This window comes from Mustela erminea, chromosome 18 (assembly GCF_009829155.1).
Source record: "Mustela erminea isolate mMusErm1 chromosome 18, mMusErm1.Pri, whole genome shotgun sequence".
In the NCBI taxonomy this organism is placed as follows: Eukaryota; Metazoa; Chordata; class Mammalia; order Carnivora; family Mustelidae; genus Mustela; species Mustela erminea.
Genome location: NC_045631.1, coordinates 8,514,298 through 8,539,836, shown reverse-complemented (window position 1 = coordinate 8,539,836; position 25,539 = coordinate 8,514,298). Strand labels below are relative to the sequence as shown.

General features: G+C 51.1%; 1 protein-coding gene across 2 annotated transcripts in view; it reads left to right on the top strand.

Annotated features, from left to right (window-relative positions):
• The first annotated feature begins 9,268 nt into the window (after nt 1-9,268).
• PMP22 (peripheral myelin protein 22) overlaps nt 9,269-25,539 on the top strand; it is a 30,087-nt gene continuing 13,816 nt past the window's right edge. The window contains exons 1-3 of one of the 2 annotated variants that reach the window (XM_032320357.1): nt 9,269-9,490; nt 13,835-13,946; nt 15,208-15,307. In XM_032320357.1, coding sequence (XP_032176248.1) covers nt 13,869-13,946; nt 15,208-15,307 — 178 coding nt within the window. In that variant the 5' untranslated portion in view covers nt 9,269-9,490; nt 13,835-13,868. Of the gene's footprint in view, nt 9,491-11,778; nt 12,124-13,834; nt 13,947-15,207; nt 15,308-25,539 lie in introns of those variants that run through there. The other variant, XM_032320358.1, reaches the window with a different exon arrangement.

Sequence of the window (25,539 nt, the reverse complement as noted above, 5' to 3'; positions counted from 1 at the left end):
CTCCCTGACTGTGCCACTTTCCTCCCTTAGAGAATCCATTGAGCCAAGTGTGAAGGTCAGTTTTCCAGGCCCCAGAGCACCCCAAGGGAGTGCAAGTCCATTGCCTCTGTCTGCTGGCACAGAGCCCTTTTCCTAAAGCATGTATTTGGCATCTAACCCCAATTCTAGGATTGTTAATGTAGCAGTAAGCTCTTTATGTGTAACAAAGCACCCCAAAACTTAGTGGCTCGAAACACCAAATCATTGGTTTTCAGCAATGAGTGCTGGCTCGGTTTTGTGTGGCATCCCTTATGGTCTCAGCCAGACTCAGCTGCTTTCCAAACCCCCACATCCCACCCCAGGCTGGCTCACATTTCCAGGGCCTTAGCTGAGATGGCTGGAATGGCTGGGCTTGTTCAGATGATGGAGGAATGTCCCCAGCAGGAAAACGGCAAGCCCCAATGAGAAAGCACCCTTGAAGCTTCTGTTTCTGCTGAGAATGTTCCATTGGCCCAAACAGGTCACCCAGCCAGGTCCAGAAGCAAAGAGTGGAGGAACAGGCTGCACCTTTTGATGGAGACAATAGAAAAGCTACTTTCAAAGAAGCACGTCTAGGAGAATGGGAATCTTTTGCCTTCTAATGGAGAAAGAAGGGGCCAAGCAATGTTACTTGCTTCTGGTCTAAGCAGTTGCTCAGTAAATCCCTGTTGAATGAATTTAGTTGCAAGGAGTCTTCATTTCCCTTCCCCTCACATAGCTGAGGTTAGGATGTTCAAAATACACATCGCCCAGAGTCTGGTTCTGCCTGTGGATGGCCTTGGATGCCAAGAACACTGAGTCATCATCTGTTTACTCTCTCATCATGGAAGAAGCCAGCAAAGTCCAGTGACCTTAGTGAGAAGAGAGATACGGCTTTTGTTTCCCGTATAGAAGCAACTGCTGGTGTAGACTGGGAGCTGATGTCTTAGTTGTGTGGTTGTTAAGACCACACCAGCTGTTTTCAGCCCTACCAGGTAATCATACATAGCCTTGTAGAAAAGGACCGGCTGCCTAAATTGCTGGATAAACAATGGGTCCATCAGTCACCTGAGTGGGAGTCCACCTAATGGTGTGCTGTCTGGGTGCAGGGCTCTTGTGGGCTGCCACCAGATGACATACAGGTCTATTCTTTTTCCACAGCTGCATAGCAGAACAATTCATGCCTTCAGCTTCGTGAAAGTGTTTTCCCCCAGCTTGAGACTGAGAAGGGTCTTCCCGTTGGCAGCCCACCACTGGCAATCCATGTCAACTCCTTGCACCCTGAGCTCTCTGGAAACAAACCAACCAACCCACAAAGCTGGGTATTTGAGGAAGCTGGAGTGGCCAGTGTGATGTTATCCCTGGGATGCTTTGGCTTCCCTGGAGGATTTTCTACCCTTCTGTGCGTGTGTGAATCCTAGGGCCATTGCTGGGTTTCTGTGTGCTGGCTCAAGGATTCTTCTGGATCTCACATCTGTCCATGTTTATGTGGAGGTTAATCTGAGGGACTCTGGGGTGCACCTAGAGGGAAAAGATATGACCAGTAGAGGGAGTGACAGGTAACACACTTTATTAGGTGGTGCTTGGCTAGGGTTACATGAGAGACGAGATCCCTCCTAGCATGAGACAACCCAGAGGCTCTGGTGGGTGGGCACACAGGCTACCACCCAAAAGGAAGAGGGAGAAGGAAATCCTAGAATATAGGATTCTAAAAGTGGGCTTACATGTGTAGGCGATGTTGCTCATCAACGTGCTGGGAAGCCTCTGGAGTGGAACTTGGCCTCTATGTCATCAATGGCCTAAAGATATGCAGTGAGGTTTCACAGGGTTTGAAATGGATAGGAGTCTGCTTATTTGGGCAATTTTTAAAACAATTTGATGTGTAAAAATTTGACTTAGCAGCAGACTTTTGAGCTCATGGGTCTCAGTCTGTAGTGAGAAAAACGAACCTAGGGACCAATACACAGAGGCCACTCTTGGGTTATGAGTCCATATAACACCATAACTGGTTTCTGCGGTGTTCTTCCAAAGACCACAACGAGGCCACCCCCTGCGCTGAAACACAGTGGTGTCTCCAAAAGGAGAAAAAAAACACATGACAAGGGAGGGGCTGAGTGGCCACTGGAAGTGACATGGCATGGCATGACCTCAGAAGACATCCACTCAATTCCTCACTCAGGATCATGGGGACAAATTTGGTGACTGACCTCCATGGATGTTTTCTCTTACCTGCTTGGGGAATGTTAGCTGGCCTAGAGTCCCTATCTGAAGCCTCCTGCCTTCAAATCTATCTCTTCATTTCTTGAAATGTCCATAGTCAGTTTGAAGGAATGCCATTTTTTCTCTTTGGGAAAGACTAGAACATCAGAGCTGGAGAGGTCATGAAGTCCAGTGTTTCAATAGAAGTGTTCTCAAGGGTGAGTTCCATGGAACCTATGTCTTGGAGAGAATTTAGTAACAAAAGTTCAATGGTCCAATAAATTTAAAAAATGCTTCATAATCTAGTTCCTGCCTAAGGGTTCTCAAGGCTCAGTTATATATTCAATGATCCAAGATTGTATAGGAATGAGGCACAAGACCATATCCAGTAGACCATCCATTGGGAAGGCTCATATAAATACTTTACTTGGAAGGTCTCTCAGTGGTTGAGGTCTCCCAATGGTTGAGGTCTCCCAATGGTTGAGGAGGTCACAAGGTAGTGGAATTCAGGTAGTAATAATATTTTTTTTTTTTTTTTTTTTAAATTTTTTTTTTTTTTAAGATTTTATTTATTTATCAGAGAGAGAGGTGGGGAGAGAGTAAGCACAGGCAGACGGAGTGGCAGGCAGAGGCAGAGGGAGAAGCAGGCTCCCTGCTGAGCAAGGAGCCCGACGTGGGACTCGATCCCAGGACGCTGGGATCATGACCTGAGCCGAAGGCAGCTGCTTAACCAACTGAGCCACCCAGGCGTCCCTTGACAGCATTATGGTTGCATACCATAATGGATGGATGAGGCATGAGAAGGAGAGAGAGAGAGGGAAGAGAGTGTGGTTGGAGATAGAGCATTGACAACCACATAGGGCTTTCCCCCTTGGTCGATGGACTATAACTGGTCAGTGCACTTTTACTCATCTGAACTACATCTGACCATGTTTTTGCCATGAGTCATAGGGATTATCAGATTCAAAGTCACATACCTAGACCAAAGGACTGTTGTTGGCTCATTCATGGTCCCTCAAGATCCATAGGGTTCAGGATACTTCCTTTGTTTTCTTTGAGTCTCCTGATGTATTTAAATAAGTACAAAATAAGGTTATGAAACTCATGGTCCATGGAAATGCTTACATTATACCATCAGCATTGTAAGATGCACAATTGAATTCAATACTGTCATACTACCTCCGGGTCTGGATGTGTCACTGCATTTGGAGACAGCACAAGAGTTGAAGCAAGGCCTGGCCTGTGCCTCTCCTGACCCCTCCCTGGGGTAGGCCCAGTGCCCATTTCCTCCACTTAAGCCAGAAATCCACAGATTCAGCTGATGGAGGCACAAGACTCAGATGGGTGGTTATTACTCACGATTGGCTCTGGGATCAGTTCAGTTCCACGCAAATGTATTTTTCCCATGTGATGTTGAACTTGGAAGCACAGTGTTGCTCTGCATTCTCAAACTTGGTGGGCTTTCAGATTTTGCTTTCATTTTTTTGTCACCGTGGAACTTGGTATGTGTCTCCATTTGTTGGAGTCTAGGGATTAGGAACGCAGGGTCTTGCCTTCGGATTGTCAACATTTGTATTTTGGCTCTACCTTTCCAGCTGTGAGACCTTGGCACTACTAAACCTTGTAGCGTCCTAGGGGTCAGTGATAATCTGCCCTCCTGGGATTGTTGTAGGTAAAATGGGAGGGCTAGCAGACTGCCTGGTAAGCACCCCGTAAATTACAGATATATTATTTCCTAACTTTTCCCCACTAAGTACGCATTGTTGAGCTTCCCTCATTTCATTAAATAGCCTTCTTCAATGTTATTATTTTTTTTAAAGATTTTATTTATTTATTTGACAGAGAGAGATCACAAGTAGGCAGAGAGAGAGAGAGAGAGAGAGAGAGAGAGGAGGAAGCAGGCTCCCCGCGGAGCAGAGAGCCCGATGTGGGACTCGATCCCAGGACCCTGAGATCATGACCTGAGCCAAAGGCAACGGCTTAACCCACTGAGCCACCCAGGTGCCCTTCACTGTTATTTTTAATGGCTACATGATATCTCATCTTCCGACTGCAGCAAATTCCCCCAGTCATTTCCCCACGATTTGAGATTCAGGACGTTCCCATTTTCCTTCATGGTAAAAAGAGTTCTAATGGCCAACTCATTGCCTATCCATCACTCCTGTGAGATATACTTTTAGAATTTTAATTTCTGGATCAGAATTCTAATGTAAATGTCACAGGAGACCCAGGCTTACCACTGAAGTCCCCTGGATCGATATTCCCCGGTCTTTAACAAGGAAGAGTAAACATGTTTGAAGCTTTGCCCACTTCTGTCTTGAACCTCTCAAAGGGATCTGGCCTTTGTCTGTGAACTCCCCTGGCTTGAGCTGAGGTTTCACACTTGATAAGTGGTTCAGGGACTCAGAGATGAAGAAAACATCTGTGTTCAAGTTCATTTGTAGTGCTACTGCTGTCCCTCCAACTCAGAGGCACTTGTTGGATGATGCATTGCAAGGACAATGATGCATCCTGGGGCTTGTTCACTCAGATTGTCTTGGGGATGGCTGGTGCACACTTCGTTTTTCTTGCAGGAGATTAATGCACCCATAGCTCGGTGTAGCCTTGTCTATCGAATCCAGCATTCCCTTGGCTTATAGTGGACTCTCCTAACCACCTCCCTGAGAAAGGAGAACCTCCAACTTGCAGCCTGGGCTGCCTTCCTTGGCACTATTTTGCCTGGTCTGTGGGGTTCAGAAAATATGTTCATTCCCACCTATCCCAGCCTTATCCGTGTGGCCAGATTGACCACCTTCTTCACCTCCATGAGCCTGACCCTGGCCCGAAGCAGAAAATGTCCCGGAGGAGTTCAGAGTCTTAGGAAGGTTTCATAGTTTTCCATCCCAAGGGCATGTCAGTTTCAGACCCTCTTCTACTTAAATCGCTCCCAGATCCCTCATCCACTAGCTCACGGGATGTCAGAAAAGTCCACTTTCTCACCCCCCCCCCCCCCCCCCCCCCCCGCCGCTTGCATCTATGGAATCTGGCTTTCCTAAGCAACAAACTTTCGGGAACAAAGAATTCTTTGTACTTTGTATCGTTCCAAGGGCACAGCATAATCGTTCTGTGCTCTCTCACTTCCACAGGTGAAGGAGCTTAAAGATGAAATTTGTCCCAAGAAAAAATTGTGAATTTTAAAGACAGTAATTGAGGGAACGGGTCCTGTGCCAACTTGAGTGTGTGTGTCTGCAGGCGGTTTTCTACCTGCTTCTGCTGGTCACAGAGAACATCTTCTGGAGGCTTGGATTTGCCATCGTTCTGATGTGTATTTATAGGGATCTGCTCAGGGAAGTCAAACTGGCCCCTTCCATTCCTTCTCTATTCCCTTCTCCTCCTCTTTCCTTTGTCCTCCCATTTTCCCTCCCTCCTTCCTTTTTTCCTTCCCCTCTGCCTTTTTTCCCCCCACCCTGTGCTTGAGCTTTTAAAACTAAGCTGCTCAGAAGAGTCAGAGGAGTGTAGATGAGGCAGTAACCTCGCTTTTGAGGACCTTTCCAGACCAGATGTGTGCAGGCCTCGCCAAGAACGCCCACACAGGCTGCTGACTGCAGTGAGACAGGAAAGGCTTCATTTATGGTGTAAACACCTCGCCAGATACTGACCCAGCGCCTGGAGACAACGAGGCTCTGACGACAACTTCATCTACGGGACAATTGCCCAATTAAGACTCACCTTTTTTTTTTTTTTTTTTCCCCCTTGGGGAGTCCACATGATGGAAAAATCACAGGTTTGGAAATCAGAGGAACTGCGTTGGGGCCCAGCCCTGGCACGTACTCGCCGGTGGCTAGAAGAAACATGGCAAATTCTCCAAGCCCTGCCTTCTTCACATAGAAGATGGTCAGAACCTGTCCCCCGACCCCCCATGGAGTAAACCACTACGGGTGGCAGCATTTCTGCAACTCGAAATGCAGAGAAAAAGGGGCTGCGTCCCACTTCCAGTGCCTGCTTAAGTCCCAGTTCCGGTGAGGATGACCGCGATGGTCTTATCAAATCAAACTGTCAGCAGCGGAATGCGGGACTCCACGGGTGTGTGAGACACAGAGGCCGTGCCCACAGAAGTAGGCAGGACATCTGCAAGGGGAGCTCATAGGACTGGTGCAAGCCATGGAGGTGCTGGAATATTTTCCTTTTTTTTTTTTAATGGAAAAAAGAAATGCAGATGTAGAAATAGATAGGCTATACCAGGAACTTTGGTGGAAAAAGGAAATTGGATTATTTGGTGTGTATGATGTGTATGATATGATTATATGATGTGACAAAGGACAGATGTTCTGTGAAGGCCAAAGTTAGGGTACAAGATAGCATGGGGTACAGAGTATGGGCTCTGTAGCCGGGATGCCTACTTCGCATCTGGCCTTTGCTGTTTTCTCGTGGGGTGGGGTGTCCTGAGAAAGCCACTCAGTGTCTTGTTCTGTGCCTCAGTTTCCTCTCAGATGGCAAAAGGATGATCAGAGTGCCTATTCATAAGGTTGTTATAAAGAGGGATGCCTGAGTGGCTCAGTTGGTTAAGTGTCTGCCTTTGGCTCAGGTCGTGATCCCGGGGTCCTAGAATCGAGCCCCGTATCGGCTCCCAGTCTGCGAGATTCTCATCATCCCTATTTATAAAATGAACAGAAGTAATAATAGAAGTAAAATATGACTTGATCAATATGCCATTCATTTTTATCGCAAGTGACCCTGGGGGATATTCTCCATGGCCCCAAGGATGCACTGCGCAACACAGAAGGACTGGGGTTTCTTTTGGGCAAGGAGGGCCTCCAGATCAGGGAAGGGAGAGGCCCAGGAGGAGACAGAGAGCCTGGCCCAGGTGTGTAGGGACAAGTGTGTTGGTGCCCGAAGGCGGAACACAGCAGGGACCAGCTCTGGTGCCTGGATGCCCCAAGGAACTCCTCAAACAGGTCTCAGCCAAAGCCAGCAAGTTTTCAGGGCTAGGTTGTAGGTGATAGGGGGATTGGAGAAGACAGAGGGCCAACAGAGCTGGTCCTGGAACAAGCAGCTCTTGGGAGGTTGGAGGGCTGATCCGATTAGCACTATCCAGCCAGAAGAAAAATCCATGCCTGTCGCAGCCGGCACGACAAATCGACCAGGAAACGTGAGGGTTAAGAGGATGGTGAAAAGAAATTAAGAGACAAAGAGATGGGGGCAGGAGGGACACTGAGGAGGAGGTCCAACAGTGCCGATTTTATTCCACCTCTTACAAACATTTATAAGGAAGACCACAATAGAAGGAGTAATACATCAGTACCTAGTCAGATGACCGCAAGTTTCTATAACAAGTTCACATTAACTATAAGCAAAACCTCCTGATGCCAGGTAGTCTTGACTAAAGCCATTAGCAAGACAATCATCCAGGGAATGGGTTATGGGAGGTACAGGAACAACAAGGACCAACTAAGAATTCATGACCCTGACCACATTATTCCCGTCTGTAGGGAGAGCGTGTGGGAAGTCACGTAGGCGAGCGCACGACACATAGCACAGACCCTTCCTCAGTGTTACTCAACTTTCCCATCCTTAACCCCTTGTCAAGCTGTCCGGACTTTGAAGGAGACACAAGTCAGGGCCTGGTTTGATTCTCAACTCCAACCATGCCGTAGCCTCCAACACATGCCTCCCACCTGCACACTGGCCTACTCTTCTTCCTCTGACTTCTTAGCCCTGGAGCAGATATGATGTCAGATGTCTTCAGGTTTAGTCTGGCCTGAGGGGCAGAAACCTCATCCTGCAGTCTTTAGGTAGGATCACAGGCCGGGGTGGGGGGTCATATAGGAGGGGGGGTTATCTGGAAAAGCCCAAAGTCATGCTCACTGGGCATTCCCTCACCCTCTGTGTCGGGGAGGATTGAGGAAGCAACTCTCTGTCTGTCTGTCTCTCTTTCTCTCTCTCTCTCTCACACACACCCTAGATAGACACACACACCCCTGTGTTACCTGTAAGACTGAACCATAACTTGTCTAACCCTACAGCTCACACTGGGCCTCACTTCCATCTGGGCTCCACGAGGGAAAGCAGCTAGAAGGACACCGGGGACCACCTGACACCTTGTGACAGTCTGGCTGGACACAGGAACATTTTGAGGAATGTAAAAAATGGCCCACACCTGAGCTGCATCTCAAGCCACTGACTCAGTAGCTCTGTACACAGGCCCAGGCCAGGCCGTATGCAAAACTCTCTGTCGTTTTAATGAGCAGTCAGATCTAAGGGGACCCAAGGCTGGGTTACACTGTTTCACCGGGACGGGAGAGATCCTGGCTGGGAGCAGAATGGGGAGAGGGCCTTTGGGACCCCCTTCTGCCTGCGGAGCCCAATGAAACATAAAGTGTTTGTGACAGAGAAAGACTTCCCCAAACTCTACAGAGCACTACAGGGGGCCTCGCCCTCCCCAGACATAAGGGGTGGGGGAAATTGCCAGAATTCCAAGAGACTCCTTCAAAACAACCAAGTGTCCTTGTCTCAGTGTTTCTACCCAGGAGAACTTGCTAGAGATGCAGGGCACTTTCTGAGAGCCTGAAGGAACAGTGCAAAGAGCCTGAAGAAGACCGCACCTTCGTGTGTCTGCCTCTTTGCGACTTTTGCAATCGGCAATCTAGCCTGTCCTGCAGGACAGGCTGGAATAGCTTCATAAGAGACTTGTTTACTTGAATAGGATTATCTCAGGAAGGTCAGCATTATCTGTGTGCAATGTTGGGGCTCCTGCAAACCATGATGTTGATTAAAAATGAGACTCATTCTGCAGGTAACACATATGACACGATGCACACCGATCCTTTGCATGGTGGATTTCCTCCTTGCGGAATTCCCCGGAGGGGTGAGAGGTGGGGTGCCGGGAGCTGGCACACAGGCTGGCACAAGTGGGAGCAGGCTTGGCTTCCCAGGTTGCAGGCATATCCCAAGTCCTTTCCCTGTTGAGCCCAGGTTCTCCATGCTCCGGGGGGCCCCTTGGGATCACTATGTTTTGACAAGTATACAAAACAGGACGCTGTCTCTTTAAGTAGTAGAGGCTGAGAAGCTCTCAGGCCACCATGACATATCCCAGCATTGGACCAGCCCCTGAATAAACTGGAAAGACGCCTGGTCTGGCTTCAGTTACAAGGAGCAACACCAGGGAACATCTCGGGGATCCTGGTTGCAAGCAGTGGGGCTTAGAGTCTGCCTGCCCATCTCTCCGGCGCCCTGTGGGGAGGGCCTTGCCTTGGCGTCCCTTGTGTTTGACTGCAAAGAAATCCGCGTGGAGGAAGGGGTTACACCGTTTGGCCTGGTGAGTCTTCTTGGCAAACTGTCCCTCTGGATAGTATGTGCTTATGCTTCTGGGAGAGCTGCCTGATCCCCCACTCGCTGCAAACCACGACTGGAAGGGATTGCAGTGTAGATGGTGCATTGTGTTGGAACTGACAGAAAATCAGAGGATGTTTTAAATCCCTGATGAGGAACTGGCTGTATACTCCGGCTGGGGAGGTGAGAAGGACTATCTGAGAGCATCTAGAAAGACCAGCCCTTCCAGATGTGAAGGGAGAAAGGGGGCCCGATGCTATTTCCCTGATGGGAAACAGCTCTGTACACACAGCTGGCAGGGAGACCTCGGGTTGGGAAGCAGGTCAGGGAGAAGTTTCCACCTGTAGCAAAGCACTGACTGGTCCTTGGGTATGGCCAAGCCCCAGGCAGTGTTTCCTTTTCTGCCCCTGGGAACCGGACAGGCAGGAGGCAGGCGAGAGGCAGTAAGGGCTGGACCAAAGGATTCAGGTTCACATGCTCTGAAACCCACCACGCGGTATTACCTGCTCATTGACTAAAATATTGGGTTCAGGGAAGAGGAAGGAAACACGCCGTGCTTTACAATGTGTGTGCTTTTCTAGATGTATATACTTCACGAAAAAGGTTATTGGGAGCCAAAAAAGGAAGAGAACGAAAATCCTGAGTTTAATAAGCTAATAGTTGTGAAGTGCTTAGAATAGTCCTCGGGACAAGGTGACCACATAAATGTTAGTTAAATAAATAAAATAAAAGTCTGAATGGTATAAAGTGAGGCCATGATTCCTGGGGCACTGCTGACCTATAAAATGACCCAGGAGGAGAGAACACAGTGATATTCCTCTGGTTGGTTTTTCTACTTGCATATGAACTTCAGACCTGTGGGATTTCTAAGCTATTTTAGCTTGGTGGAGGGGGCTGTGTGTCTGCCTTGCCTTGAGGGCTAAAGATGATATAATAATAACCATGGTGACAATTTACTGAGTCCTGGTCCCTATGTTCTAGGCATTATGCTAAGTGCTTCACACACTTCATTCCTTTTACTCACCCCCATAAACTAGGCAGTACCAGATCTGCTTGGGGATGGGAAAACAGAAGCTCATCCAACTTCACCTACTGGCTCAAGTTCACAATCCTGAGTAATCAGGTTTGTCTGAGCCCAGAACCAGAGTCCCTAAGCATTGCCCCATACCCCCTTCTCCCAGGGCGTGGGTAAAGTCCTGTTAAAGTTCCTGCCACGTAATGGGCGTTGAGTGAAATTTTTACGTTACCTTCTTTTTAGCCTCATAATATAAAAATTTAAAAAAAAAAACATTGTTTGAAGACTATTTCAGATAATGTACTTTTACTTAAAGATAAGAATATGCCATCAGCTACCCCAAGCAGCTACATTCAAAGAGTAAAGTCTTATGGAATCGTTTGACTCATTTAGAGCGATAAGGTTTTATGACACAGGACACTAGCAGGAGCGTGTGTGCCCGTGGGTGTGAAAGGGCTGCATTAGTAAGCAAAGACATTTAGAATCCACATTAAGACTCCTTGTTGGTGCATCAAGAGTCTCTCATGGGAGAGCCTCACTAGGGCCCACCTGTGCCACGCCCAGAAGGGCTAGCCTCTCTCCCCGTGACGCTGGGCGGACCACGTTCAGGCGACTATGAATCAGCGGATTTCCCTGGCTGTTCTTCCCCGACCTCCAATGGCCAACTCCCCACCCTATGGCCGGGATGCCAGCCGAGGCTGGGAGCCTGGCCAGGAGCTTACCCACTTGTGGTCTGGTTTTGCCCAGGTTAGGAGGAGTCAGACCCCCTTCCCACCGCACCGCCCCCATCCCGCACCCAGGGATGCTGTTCTGTAGACGGCGGGACTCTCCCTCCTCCCGCTAATTCTCACCCAAGCAGGGCCAGCCAGTGGGTCCCCCTGTGTCCTCGGAACCCGGCACACCACCTAAGTGCAGACACTGACAGCGCGGGCACGCGGGCGCGGGGCAGGTGTGCCCCGGTAAAATGCCAGGGCAGGTCAGGCGCGCCCGCACCCTAGAGGAGAGAGAGGCCTTCCAGCGCTTAAGTGCCTGCTCCCCCCTTCCTGGAGGAGAGGAATCCAGCCTTGGTCCCCAGCGTGGGCGCAGTCCGCCTGCACGCGCCCAGAAGCCCAGCGCTGGGCACCGGCGGGGGCGACCTCGGGAGGGCTCTTCCCACGTGGCTGAGGGGGCGGAGGGACCAGTTTATTGGCCAGCACTTGGTTCCAGGAACTCGGGGAGCCAGAGGAAGCGGAGGTGAGAACGCTCAGCTGCCGCCTAGTTGCGAGTAAAAGTCGCAGCGGTTTTGCAGGGATCGACTTTCTCCTGGGGCGGATTGAAGGCCGAGTAACTGTCTCCTGCCTGCCCTCCCTCCCTCCTGCCCTCTCTCCTCTCTGAGGCCCGCCCCCCTGCACACGCTGACCCAGGGACACACCCTACTGCAGCGACGCAGACAGGGCGTTGTTCCTGTTAAAGGGGAACGCCGGGAGCCTCCCTCTGGCCCCTCGCTTCGCGCGCGCAGCCCCGCAGCGCAGCTGTCTTCGGGGACGCCAGCAGCCGAGCAAACGCACCGAGAGTTTGTGCCGGAGGCAACTTTGAGGATCAGGGACAGCCATCCCCTTTGGGCTGTAAGTGCTTTGGTAGGGGAAAGTGGATGAGATGGAGGAGAAACGTGGGCTTCTTCCGTCGATGGTGCCAGAAGGCGCGGAGCAGGCGCGGGCTTTGGGCTGGCTGGGTCTTCGCGGTGTCTTTCTGAGCTCAGACAGACAGACACGTCTCACGGTCTGTCTTGCATAGTTCTTACGGGACTTGCAGGGATACGGCGTGGCCTGCCTTATGGTACATAAATCATAAGGGGCCGAGTGTTGGTGTCCGGAATGTGGGGCAGGGACTGAGCAGCTTTCGTCTTGCTGGAGAAGCGCCTACTTGGGGACTCATTGGAAAATTGGTCCCTGCGGTGGACACCTTGGGAGAGGGCTGCTGGACCCCTGTGGTCCCCCAATTTCTAGCCACAAACCTCTTTCCGATTAGCCTTCTCTGCCCCTCCCTGGCTCTCGGAGCCACTGGATTTAATTTAAACCTTCTGGGAGACATCGGGAAACCGGGCTTTCTTCTTCCCGGACATTCCAGGGCTCTTTTGAATGTATTGCTAACGGAGCGCAGCGGAGGGGCCTGGTACTCTGGGTACTTTAAAAACGGAGTTATTGAAATGTCGTCTCTCTGGCCCAAGGCCCTGTGCTGAAACGGTCCCCCCAAGTGCAGCAGGGTTTTCACAGCCATACGTATCCTCTAACGGGTCACCCGGGTCTTCAGTTCCCCAAGGTCTGTAAAAATGAGGGACTAGGACCGCACAACTGCTCCGAGATGTCCTGCCAGCTCTGGTAGGCTGCGGTTCTCCTGGGACTCAACCCTGCGTCCTCCGCCTCTCCCTTCCACCGGACGTCTGGCCCCCTCCATGCAGGCTCCTGGGCGCGCGTCCCGGAACGCAGAGGCTGGACCGGATTGCGTCTCGGCTGTGCATGCCGGGGGGCGCGGCCGGGACCCCGGCGATCGGGCAAGTGGCCAGCCCGGGAGCGCTGGGCCCGGCCCGCCGGGGCCGCCTGGGGAAGCGCGCGGTGGGCGGGAAGCGCAGGGTCGGGCCACTCTCTGGGCCACTCTTTCCTGCCCACACTCCCCCGGTCTGCGCCTCCTCTCCGGAGCCGCCCGTGTCGATGCCAGGCGGAGCTGGGGCCAGGACGGCTCCCCAGCGCTGGCAGAGGCGGGTGGAAACTCGGAAACTAACGGAATGCGGAGCGCGCCGAGTCTGGGCAACCAGCTTCCCGCCGCGCGCTCTCCCTCACAGCGTGCCGCCGGTGTCCCCAGGCCTCAGGCAGAAATCTGGGCGCCTATCCCCTGACCCTCCACCTCCTCCTCCGTAGGAAAAGGGGCAGACTCTTCTTCTGTCCCCTTCCCCACGTGGGGTTGGGCTCGCAGGCAACCCCGAGTGGGTGGACATGTGCCGCGGCCTCCGCTCGTCCTTCGGGAAAAACCTCTCTTCCCGGGATGACTTAGACGTGCGTACCCCTTGTTTTGTTCCCAAAGCAAAGGGATTTTTTGTCGCAGGCAGGCCCCGCGGCTGCCGGGCGGGGATGCTGCGGTCGGCTGCTGCCCTCTCTCGGCCGGCCCCCGGGAGGCGTGCAGGCGCCCGGGCCGGGCCGGGCCAGGCGGGCGGGCGGGCGCGGTGCCAGCCCCCTGCATTCCGCCGGCGCTGGGACCCTCCCTCCGCGCGCTCCTCCTCCGTCGCTCGCTCGCGCGGGTTGGTTCGGCCTCACGTCCAGCCTCTGCTCTCTTTCCTGGCAGGCAGGAACTCCGCTGAGCCCAACTTGCCGCCACAATGCTCCTCCTGTTGCTGGGTATCATCGTCCTCCACGTCGCGGTGCTGGTGCTGCTGTTCGTCTCCACGATTGTCAGCGTGAGTGCCCGGCGGGCGGCGGGCGGGGCACCCCGAGCTCCCCTCTCCTCCCCACCCATGCCCTTCTCTCCCCCCAACCCCTGTCCCACTCTTCCCCCCACCCTTGTCCCAAGGCTCCGGCCTCCCCCGGGCGATGATTCCGGCCTGGCTCCCTCTAGTTCAGCGCCGCGAGACAACGTAAAGTCTCAGACGTCCCCGCGGGGCGTTTTGCAGTTTCTGGCAATCCGCTCCCTTTCAGTTGTTTTGAGAAAACCGGAGCAGAGTCAGGGGTAGGAAGGAAGCAATCGTTGGCCCAGGTTAGCTGCGCAGGCCTCCGTGTAAGCCAGATAATGTCAGTACAGAGCCAGAGTTGCCAGTCTTTCCTTTGATGAGATTGCGTAGCATTTCCCCCCCATCCCTCGCTGTAGATTCATGGAGGAAGGAAGCAGAGTATTAATGAAGTTTTGTTTTACTTCACATGCCACAGGTCAGCTGGGCAGCTAAGTTCATAAAACACCCCTGGAGGGCTGGATATTGGAAGGTTAACATGGGCTCCTCCAAAAAAAGAATTCACAGTCCTGGGTCTGCTTTATGATGGGGACCCAGAGCCTTCCTCTATTAAGCCTCCAATATAGGAACAGGTCATCAGGGTATAACTGATGTCACACACCCATCAGACATCTAGCACATTCGATTTGAGACTTCAGGCAGTGAGGTGACTGTGGCTTTAACTTTTTTAGGTAGGGGCAAAGTCCAGGCATGCGATTTTCCCCTCTGGTTGAAAGGTTGAGAGAGAATTATGTCGGAAGGAGAAATATTGATGTTGGGGACTTGTGGGTTGTGCTATCATTTATAAGCGTCTTTACAATGTCTTAATTAATCTTGTTGGATTAGTAGGAATTATGGGTAGGGAGACAGTCTCCGAGGGGTGGTGGTTTTGGGGCTGCTGACACTCAGGAGATCAGGGAGGGGAGCTGGTTTGAATGTAGGTGTCCTGGGCTGAGTCCGAGCCTTGTTCTTCTATGGTACATATTTCTGCACATACTAGCTCACACGCATGTGCTACTTTTTTTTAAAAACAAAGTGCTTTTCACTTGCAAACACTGCCCTCTGGCAGCACCTTGTCTGAGCCAGCCCCCATCTCTCTCATTTCCCCCACCCCCGCATGACTGTGGCCTCTGGCCAGGCGCAGCGGGCAGGGCAGGGGGCAGGCTAGAGAGTCGGGTGGGTGGATGAGGCTGCTCCCCAGCTTGTCTGATTGATCATGTCTGGTTCTTCCTAGCAATGGGTCGTGGGCAATGGACACGCAACCGACCTGTGGCAGAACTGTAGCACCTCTTCCTCGGGCAACGTCCTCCACTGTTACTCATCATCCGCGAACGGTGAGACTGGGGTTTTGCTTGTCCAGATCTGCGGGTGCTGTGTTTCTCAGTCCAGACCTGGAAACACTTGTTCTTAGAAGACACAGCTCCAGCGATTTTGCTGGGGTAGGGCGGAATGCAATGGGGACCAGGAATCCAAGATTAAAGGAGAGAGATAGCAGTTTCCCTGGCTAAGCCAAGACCCTGGTTATCATTGTACATTATCTCTGCCTGGAAAGATGCCCTAGAGCTCCCCCTTATCACTTGATGTAATGCTCCTTGTAAACAAAATAACTCAGATACAGATAAGTTAGCTCAATGGCAAGACTTTAGGCTAACCCCATTGGGACTTTGGCCCCAACCAGCATCTTTGGTGGTTGCTGTCTCTATCCAGAAATGTCTTGCTTCTGCCTTTTTCAGTGATGGTCCCAAAGGTAGTTGTTGGTCCAGCATTTGGTCCTTCATTTACAAGACTGCTTTTCTAGGTCGTGGGTCTCACTCCTGCCATTTAGCATCAAAACCTTAGAGTGTTTCCTTGTGGCAAGATGGGGACTCCAAGCTATTTGCAGAATGCTAAATTCTGGGAGGGTCCTTCATCCAGAGGATTTTGTCTCTTCTCTGTCCGCCCCCCCCCGTGCCCCCCCCCCCACCATCGCTTGTGAGATATTTGAAACCAGGCGTACTTGGATTCAAGTGAAGGGGATAATTGGCTGCGAAACACCCACTAGACACCTTAAGTACTCAGAGAGAGCATTACAGGGGATCAGGGAGTCCTGTGTCTGGATGTGGAGAGGCCAAGGTAAAGAGAGTGCATTCTTTTGGGCAGCTAGGCGCTGTTTAGTGGCATTGTGGCCCCTGGGAGGGGCTGTAGTGCTTGGCTTTGAGGATATAGTGGGTGTGGCTTGGCATAGTCTCGTGTTTCAAAGGAGGTGCCCTCAGCCTGGAGAGGGACATCCTAGTAGGATGGGCAGAGAGAGCTTTCTCGACATCCTGGGTTTTAAAAGACCAATGAAGTACGGCTCTCATTGCTGCTGAATGACTGTTCCTCATGATCCAGTTTCCCTGTTGAAGATGCTACAACTGATGAGAGAAACCAGTTTAGACCCAGGGCAATAAAGCAGGCAGTGAAGGGAGCCTTCGTTCTGGCTTTGCACAGTGCAGGTTCTTGGCTGGGCTTTGCGTCCTGTGGGCCCAGCACCCGATAATACCCCAGCTGTCGCCAAAGCATTACAAACCAACATCTCCAACCTCCGTATAAAGAGAAAGTGCTAGAACCGTTATTTGGTAGTTTCTGTGGGGAGGCTAGGCGAGGAGTAGAAAACCCTGGTTTATGTTGTCACTTTCTTGGGTGGGTGGAGGGAAGAAAAGAAAGACCTCTGTCCTTACTGATGCTAGCAGCCCTGAATCTTTTCTCAGAGCGTGTGAAAGATAGAGCATTGAAAACATCCCAGAGGGTGCACAGTGAGTTTGCAGGGTGAGTTGGCAACCAGGCAAATGGATGAAATACTCATGCGTGCCTGAGAATGTGGCCATAGCCCTGCTTGTCCCCAAAGCCACAGCATCCCTTGTCTACCCCTCTTCAGGGTCTGGCTCAAGTTCCCCAAGCCTCAGGATGGGCGGCGCCTCGCTCGCTACTGACACCTGGTGGCCACAAGTGGTGATGCGGCCCGAAAAGGTGGCTTTCCCCGAGGGGTGGGGCGTGTCCACAGGCGCCCTTCCCTTAGTGGCACGGGACCATGTGGGGTTGGCATGGAATCCTGGACTCTTAGAGCCGGAAGGGGGCAGAGGAGCAGCCGTCTAAACCGTGCTCAAACCGGGGAAAAGAGTGGTCTTCACGTTGGGCCTGTTATCGGCCCTTTATGCTGCACCTGCCGCGATTATAAATGGCTTTTCTCCCAACTTAAAGAGGGACCAGTGTTACTTTCATTAGGACACCTTTCGTCTCTTAATTGGCTCTTTATGTGCCAAGCTTTTTCCTTGGGTTCATCTACAATAACTTTGGGGTCTCTCTTGTGGGCTCCAAATCCATGTGGTTGCTTTGTGGTAGGGAGGCTGGGGGGGGGGGGACACCGAAGAATGGGTTTTCTTCCACGTCTGTCTTTTCCGATGTTTTGAGGGAATCTGGGGACACCCTTAAGTAAGCTGGGGTTGTTTGGACTTGAGCTTCTTCTATTTTCTGAATGCGTCTACATACCTTCTGGCTTCATCCTGAACCTGGCTGTAGGTAGAAGTGAAAGAGGCTTCCTGGGGCGGATGCCAACAGGACCTGGCATCCAATGCCTGGCATGGAATGCTTCCCAGGCCCAGAGAATAGAAGGCCTCGGAAACTGGGGGCCTTGCCCTTGATGGTCCTGCGCCTCTTTGAGGATCCAGGGGATACGTGTGCAGGGGTGAATCACTGTGAAGGCGGCAGAGGCCAGATGCCCAAGGAGTGGGGGCAGGCAGGCAGCACCAGAGTTCAGGGGAGGAAGTGGAAGGGGAGTCTCGTGTGGGAGGTGGGATTTGATCCATCCTTCAGAGGATGGGCAGGATTTAAATAAATACAGGCATGGAGGAGGATATTCCCTGTCCAGGCAATGACGTGACCGCCAGCAAGGGGACAGCAATGCAGGGGATTTGTCGGACCAGTTGGCTAGCATTCTGGTTAGGATTAAGATTGACTGTACGTAACAGAGCATCCTCAAGAAGCAGTGGTTTAAATAAGATCGTTTATGGCACTTTATGAAATTGTCAGAGGCCCAGGCACTTTCTAGCTCCTTTCTTTGCCCTCTCTTTCATTTGGTCCTCATCCTCATAGACTAAAGGGCTGCTGGAGCTCCAGCCATCTAATATATGCTTCAGACAGCAGAGTGGAGAAAAGAGGAGAAGAATGTGTGCCCTTCCCTTTTCATGAAGTATCTCCAGATGGACCACATACTTCTCTTTCTATCTTTTATAGGAACTTAGTCATGCAGCCACACCTAGTTAAGAGGGGAGACCGGGAATATAGTCATCTGGCCTCGTGGGATGCATGGCTTCCCAATTCCTAGAAATTTCATAGCAAGCATCTCCCACTAAGCCTGGTTTGAAACACATCTCTCCAGGGCTTTGACCATCCCCCCCGCTCTATACTCGGTCCTACTGTTTTACCATAGTTCTGCTGGGTCCTTTGCAGTTTCTGAGCAGACCTCCATTGTTTTAGGATTTTTCAAATATTTCATCTCTCCTCTGTCCTGGGTTCCATCCACCATCCTGCCTTTCTGACAAAGCCCCATGTCGGAAAGTGTATAACCCTTAGACTTCCCTCTGTTTCTCTCCGTCTCCAGTCATTAAGTCTTTAGACTTATTGTTTCATGACGTCTTTGGGATCTTTGTTTTTTTCTAGCCTCCATCTCTTATGAACTCCAGACCTGCATAGCCAGCCATTTACCAGACATTTCCACAGGGATGTCTCAGAGGCACCCCTGAACTGGTCAGTCTGAACCTTCCTCCACCAAACCTACCTCTTTGACAGTTTCTAGGATTTTATTTTATTTTTTTTTATTTTATTTTAAGATTTTATTTATTTATTTGACAGAGAGAAAGATCACAAGTAGGCAGAGAGGCAGGCAGAGAGAGAGGGGGAAGCAGGCTCCCCGCTGAGCAGAGAGCCCGATGCGGGCCTCGATCCCAGGACCCTGAGATCATGACCTGAGCTGAAGGCAGAGGCTTAACCCACTGAACCACCCAGGCACCCCAGTTCCTAGGATTTTAGTGAACTCGGCTCGTGTCTGCAGCCGGCCTGGATGTGTTCCCTCCTTGCTCCTCTTAGCACTCTTATAGCTCCCTCATAGCTACCCCCTGCCCGCCTCCCCTGCCCTGGCCCACTGACTATTCCCTTGAAGGTCACCATGCCTCCAGGACTTATCAGGGCCACAAAGGAGGCCCCCAAACACTTCACCTTGCTTGTTTCTTTGTAACTAAGTTTTCACATTGACTCCAGGGTGATAATTTTAAAAATACAAAGCCATGCCTATGACTCTGGATTTGAAGAATTTCAGAGTCCTCTCCTTAGTCTTAATCCTCAGATGGAGATCTCTCCCCAATATCATAGGAACCTACCTGAATGATCTATTCCCGTGAAACCTCACTGCTTATTTCTTCTTCTCATCTTGGAACTTTCTTGATTATAAACTTCCCATCTCAGGTCTGTCCCTTTCTCCCCTCCTCTGTTCTTTGTGTACAGCTACTCTGTGCGTGCCTGTCCTCTACCAGATACCACTGTAGACACTGAGGATGTCAGAGTGAACAAGAGCCTGCATTTTACTGGGTGAAATGAACAGCCAAGAAACTTGGATAATTTGGGGCAGGGAAGGGAACTATAAAGAGAACGAAACAGACTAATGTGTCATGAGGGATTGGGGTGGGGAAGGGAGCCTCTTGCAGGAGTGACCCCTTGGGGATGACCAGGAGTCAGCTGTATGAACATCTGGAGAAGGTTCCAGGCAGAGGGGCCAACCAGCGCAGGCTCTCTGGGCAAGGAAGGGGCCTGGCAGCATTGAGGGACAGAGGGCAGACAAGATAGCGGGAAGACAGAGGCGAAGGGTAGAACAGCATGCTGGCCTCTAGCTCGTTCCAGAGCCTAGTAAGCAGTTTGGTACATTCGGGTGCATTTCTACCTTTTACTGTCCGTTTAGACCTGCTGTGTTTTACGTGCATCTCGGTCCATTTTTTTCCAAGTTGGAGCAGCAGTCCAGATCATCTGTAAGGCAGAACACATCAGAAACTTTGCATGGTAGAAAAGCACGGATGCATGTCTGGCCATTGTCCCGAGACAAGTGATTCTTACTCAATGTTGCTTTCTTTTCCTCTGCTGCTTTGCCCATCTTCCTCATTGAGATCTTTTACTTTCACACGAAATCCCATAGGGATCTACCCATTTCCCATCTAATTTTCAAAATAGCTATAAATGTTATTTCCTGGTAGGAAATTAGGATCCAGTAACAAATAGGTTCTTTCTGTTTTGAGTAAGAAAACGGAGCCTTGGGGTGAGGCAGGCAGGGCCCGTGGGGGTGGCGTCCGTATAAGCTACATCCATCCAGAGACAGAGGAGGCCAGTTCCTAGAGCCTTGGTTTTCAAATTAATGAGATCTGAGCAGCTCCGGCTGGGATCTGGGGAGCAGGGGCGATGGGTTTTCTCCCCAAGTCCCGAAGGCGCCTGTCTCCTTGGAGCCCTTACGCCATGCGTGAGTTTAAAATCTACTGACCCAGAAAGTTTGGCAAAATGTGTCTTGCGTTGACCGAACTAATGCTTTTTGTTTTGAATACTCCATATTGTGCACATTTTAGGTCCCAGTGCACACAGGCATTCTCCCAACGCTTTGTTTTATCTGCGTGGACCTGGTGGGTAGCAGAATGAATCAGAGTTCTGGAGTCGGGCTATGGGCTGCTTGGGGCTCCGGGAGCTGGAAGGGCTTAGACCTGACCTTGCTGGCCCTTTGCTTGGCTAGCTCTTCATTGGTTGCAGAGACATGATCTTTCCTAAAACCCATCCCCCATGCCCTGCCTCCACTTAAAAAGTCCTTCTTTGTCTCAGAACGGAGCTGACCATCTGGAGGTGTTAGGCACATAAAACGTATGCATTCTTGAATTCTTTTCATTTCGTTCTGAATACAAAAGTGTGATGGAAAAAACCAGGCTCTCCTCCCGTCTGTCCCCAGAACACCCAGGGCCACCTCGGTGGTCACTTGTCTGTGTCTTCCCTGATTCCAGATTTCTCTCTCTCTCTCTCTTTTTTGCATCCATTTGGTGGCCTTCTCATTTCGGCAAGGGCATCAGACCATTTCCTTGTCTGTGGCTCAGCTCTTGGTCAGTTTGGAGAGAACACAGGAGACCCTCTGCATTTATGGGTTCATGTTTTGCAATTTAAAATCTTCCCGGCTCTCTGGGCCAACCCACAATCTCTGCCCAAGTAACGGCTCTTGATTTTACAGGCCCCTGTGGGTTGCCGAGGCCCTGGCAGGCAAGGGAGGGGCAAGGAAGGGGATGCAGTGTCAGAATGCTCATGTTTCAAGCCTTGAAGTTTCTCATCAGACGCCAACGTCCAGGAGTTCGCCCTGCATGCTTGTTCAAATCTGGGTCTGAACCACATGGTCCTTGAGGCTCACGGTCTTTGCTCTTTCAGAAATTTAAATTACATTTCCAGGATCCAGCAGAGTCAAGAAAGCATCTCTTGTATTTCAGGAGCAGGGATTGGCCATCATGGGGCTGAGGTTGTGGGTGTTGGTTTTCAGGGCCCGAGAGAGGGATGTCTGGCACAAAGCCTCCTGGGTGTGTTGTCGTGGACACTCATGTAGACTCCCAATGTTGGCAGGGACCTGGGAGGTCATCAAGTCCATCCCTCTTTCCCGCTGCACCTTGCTTCAGACACCTTTCTGCTACACCCATCCCATGTTCATCCTACCAGTGACGGGGACCTCACTACCTTTCAAGAGAGCCTCTTTCATTTTTTTTTTTAAGATTTTATTTATTTATTTGACAGACAGAGATCACAAGTAGGCAGAGAGGCAGGCAGAGAGAGAGAGGAGGAAGCAGGCTCCCCACTGAGCAGAGAGCCCGATGTGGGGCTCGATCCCAGGACCCTGGGATCATGACCTGAGCTGAAGGCAGAGGCTTTACCCCACTGAGCCACCCAGGCACCCCTACCTCTTTCATTTTTAAAGAGCTAACAGCACAGTCCCTTTCATTGATATTCCTCAAATATGTTGAGCGCATCCACAAACTGACCCTGTAGAGCTGAACAAGAAGGACTGAGTCTCTGCTCTAGTGGGGCTCACGGTGACTTTTAGGGGGACACCCAGAGTATACAATAAATACTCAAGGGCAGAGAGAGGAAAGGATTCTGAAGGAGACAGAATGATGACATAGAAAGTCGCCAGGGTCGGGGGAACTGGTTACGGAAGGCCTGTTCCCTTCCGGTTTTGTGGCTGGAGACAGGGAGGACTGGTCATGGGAAGAGCCACAGGAAGAATATTCCAGGAGGTAATGGAAAGAGGCCAGTGTTGGCTGAGTGTGCTGACTGGAAGAGTAGGGGGTGGGGGGTGAGGCGGGAGAGGGGAGGGCAGGAAGAAAGGCACAGGGTCTAGAGCTGAGTGTTGGGATATCCCAGTGATTAAACGGGGTACGGGAAGGAGTTAGCCAAAGGGACTGGGAAAGAGTGGCCAGTGATACAGGAGGGGAGCCGTGAGTCATTGTCATAAGTGGTGTCGCTGTTAGACCCAAGTCTGTCCCCTCTTAGGTCTGCTCATTTCCGACGGTTTCCTTCCTGCCTGATGGGCTGGACTGGGGTTTGACCAGGTTGCCTGGTTTTAAACTTCTGAAGCGTCCCTAGGCTGACTTCAAATATTCAGAGACCCCAGTTTTGTCTTCGAGGCTCTCCGCTTGTCTGGGTGATGCCTCCTTCCTTCCGTGGCTTCTCCCGGACTGGCTAGATTCCTCAGAAATCCCAGCTATGTCACGTTCTGCCTCTAGAGAGCGGGCACGAGCCGCTTCCTACCCCTCGGAACCTGGGGTGGTGGTTTGACTACCACGTAGATGAACGGAGAATGGGGACCTCATTACCTTGCCACACCAGTCTCGCTCCTCCCTCCCTAGCTGCGGTGACTTCGAAAGCTAAAGAAAGCAGGCTCGTTTAATTCATCAGATTTCAAACGTATTATTCAACCTCTCAGTAACGTCTGTGTATTGTGGTGGAAAGCCCAGTGCAGTAGACCTCAGGACTCCTTGTTTTTTTTTTTTTTTTTTTCCCTGGGCCTGCCTCTAACGACCTGAGAACCTGGGACAGTGTCTGGGTTGCCTAGCAGAGCAAGCATGGAGGTATGGCCTGGAGTGGGCACCTACCACATCAGGTCCTGAGTGGGGGTGGCCTCTGAGACGGGCCTTGGAAATTAGGTAGAATGTCAATAGCTTGTGCAGGGGAGAGTAGGGTGTTGTGCTAGGGGAAGGGAAGGGGCGGTGGTTTCTGTGCCTGGTGGGGTTACTGTGCCCACTCTTAATCACCGTGATGCTTGGCTTTTCTGAAAATAATTCCAGGATTGAAAGGAGAGGTGGCTTCTGGTGATTATGATGTGGAGAATGCCTTTCAAACCCAAAGATCCCGCGAACAACGCAGCCATTCTTGCACATCCTCTGTGCTGTCTTGAATAATACAGTTCATAAACAATGGCTTTTGGTCCTCGAAGGCTGTTTTTTTGGCCAAACCCAGTGGTTCCAAGAGGCCTGTTCTTCTTCTTCTTTTTTTTTTTTTTAAAGATTTTATTTATTTCCAAGAGGCCTGTTCTTAAAAAAAAAAAAAACAAGGTTTTCTGTTGAGTCAGTTTGAAAAACACAAAAATTCTAAAGTTAAGAAGGCTTCTCATATGGCAAGAATTCCTTTCCCCTTTACTATGTCTCGTTACACGTTATAATTAACATCCAAGGAAGGCGGTTAATGGACTTGGCCATGGAACCCATCTCCTCTCTTTTTGTTTTTTTATTCAGCCCTTGGGTCCCGTAACAATTCTTTGAGAAACACGGCCTAGCCTAACCTGATCCTCTGGTTGCTAGCGTTTTCCAACCGGAAAATAAGGGAAGCCTCCAACAGCTTCCTATTTTCAGGTACTTTCTGTGCTATATTATATTCCCCTATCAAGCCCCAGGATTAGTCAGCAGAATAAGACTTTTTTGGTGTCAAACCACAGATGCAAGTTAGGCTCTGAAAGACTCCTCCTTGTGTCTACAACTAATCCTGTTAATCAGGAGTACGGTTTATTCAGATTTAGCTGAAACACCTTGACCTGCAGTTTCTTTCTGTGGATTTTGCTCTGGTTAACATGCCCCCTCCCATGACTATGTGTTGGAAAATTTTTCTCCCTGGTGGCCTTCCTCGTCTCTGTGAGCTCCAGGCGGCTCTCTGTGGGCTGAGAGGCTACACTCAGCTTGCTTCCAGCCTGAGACCTGAACGTCCTTTCAAAGCCGTTGGCTGGTCTGAATGGGGATGAAACTGAAGCCTCCCCACCCACCAGGGTGGGGGACCCAGGCTGGGCTCTGCATGTGCTCCGGCTGGTGGGCAAAGCCCAAGGGCAAAAGCCACATTGTTGAGGATGGAGGCCTCTTGGCAGGTCACCTATTCCTGGAATAACATGTAAGGAAAATGGCACTGTGATGGTAGGGGAATGGGAAGGTTTGAGGGTGGGGAGCCAAGCCTTGTTGAGCCTGTGTGGTTTTTTTTTTTTTAATTATCATTATTATTATTATTTTTGGTCACATGCTTTTGAAAGCAGCCCAGTGTTATGCACCTGTGCAATCCCATCGATCTCTTGGAGTTGGGACTCATCCCCTCTGATGGCCTCTTTCTTGGAGGCTTTCTTCTCTCCTGGCCTCCCCGATGTCTGCGGTGACTTTCCCGCCCCTGTCCTTCCTCTCCCTTCCAAGAAAACCGGTTCTTTTGTTGACAGAGTCAGAAAGCTTTTAGGAGTCGCTCAGAGTCCAGCGGGACTCCCTGCGGGGCAAGGAGGATGGGCGGGGCAGGTGGCTCTGTGCCCACGATGAAGGACGGACGCGGAAGGTCCCGGATGCTCTGGTACATTTCAAAGTGCTTCATCCTCTCTGAGCCCATAACCCACTGGACTGCAGGCCCCTGGGCTAAGAATACAGCTGTGGGGGCAGATGTCCTTCCTTTACCGCTTAGCTGCCACGGCAGCAGGAATCTGACCTTGAGGCGAGCTTTGATCATTGGGTAACTCAAGCTTGCCCTTATCTGCGGGGGGGAGCAGGGTCTGCCTGCACCCGCAGCCCACGTCAGAGAGCTGTCAGCACCTCCTGGACCTGGCAATCTCATTAAAACCACGCCTGCAGAGAGTTTCAGGGCTCTTAATTCCTAGGCTCTACACCAAGGTTGGAGATGAAAACGTTGCCAGGGGGAATTCCCCCAGTATTCACCCAGGTGTCCACTTGGGGCCACTGCGCTGGGGCGATGACCGGGGGTGCTCATTACTGGCTCAGCGAGTCATCGGAAATTTGCAGTTGGAGAGACAGCGCCGTCCTGCCCTGGGGCTCGGGTAGGAGCTCAGATTTGCCCCTTGGAGTGTTGGTGTCATGTGAAGTTTGCTTCCTATAAAACAGCTTTGTCATTGAGACCTCTGTCCCTTACATCCGTTGTCTCTCTACCCTTAATAATGACATCCCGTACATCTGACTTGCTTTGCGACAGCAGAGGTTGGCCATTGCACCCTGCAGGCCGAGTCTGGCCCAGGGCC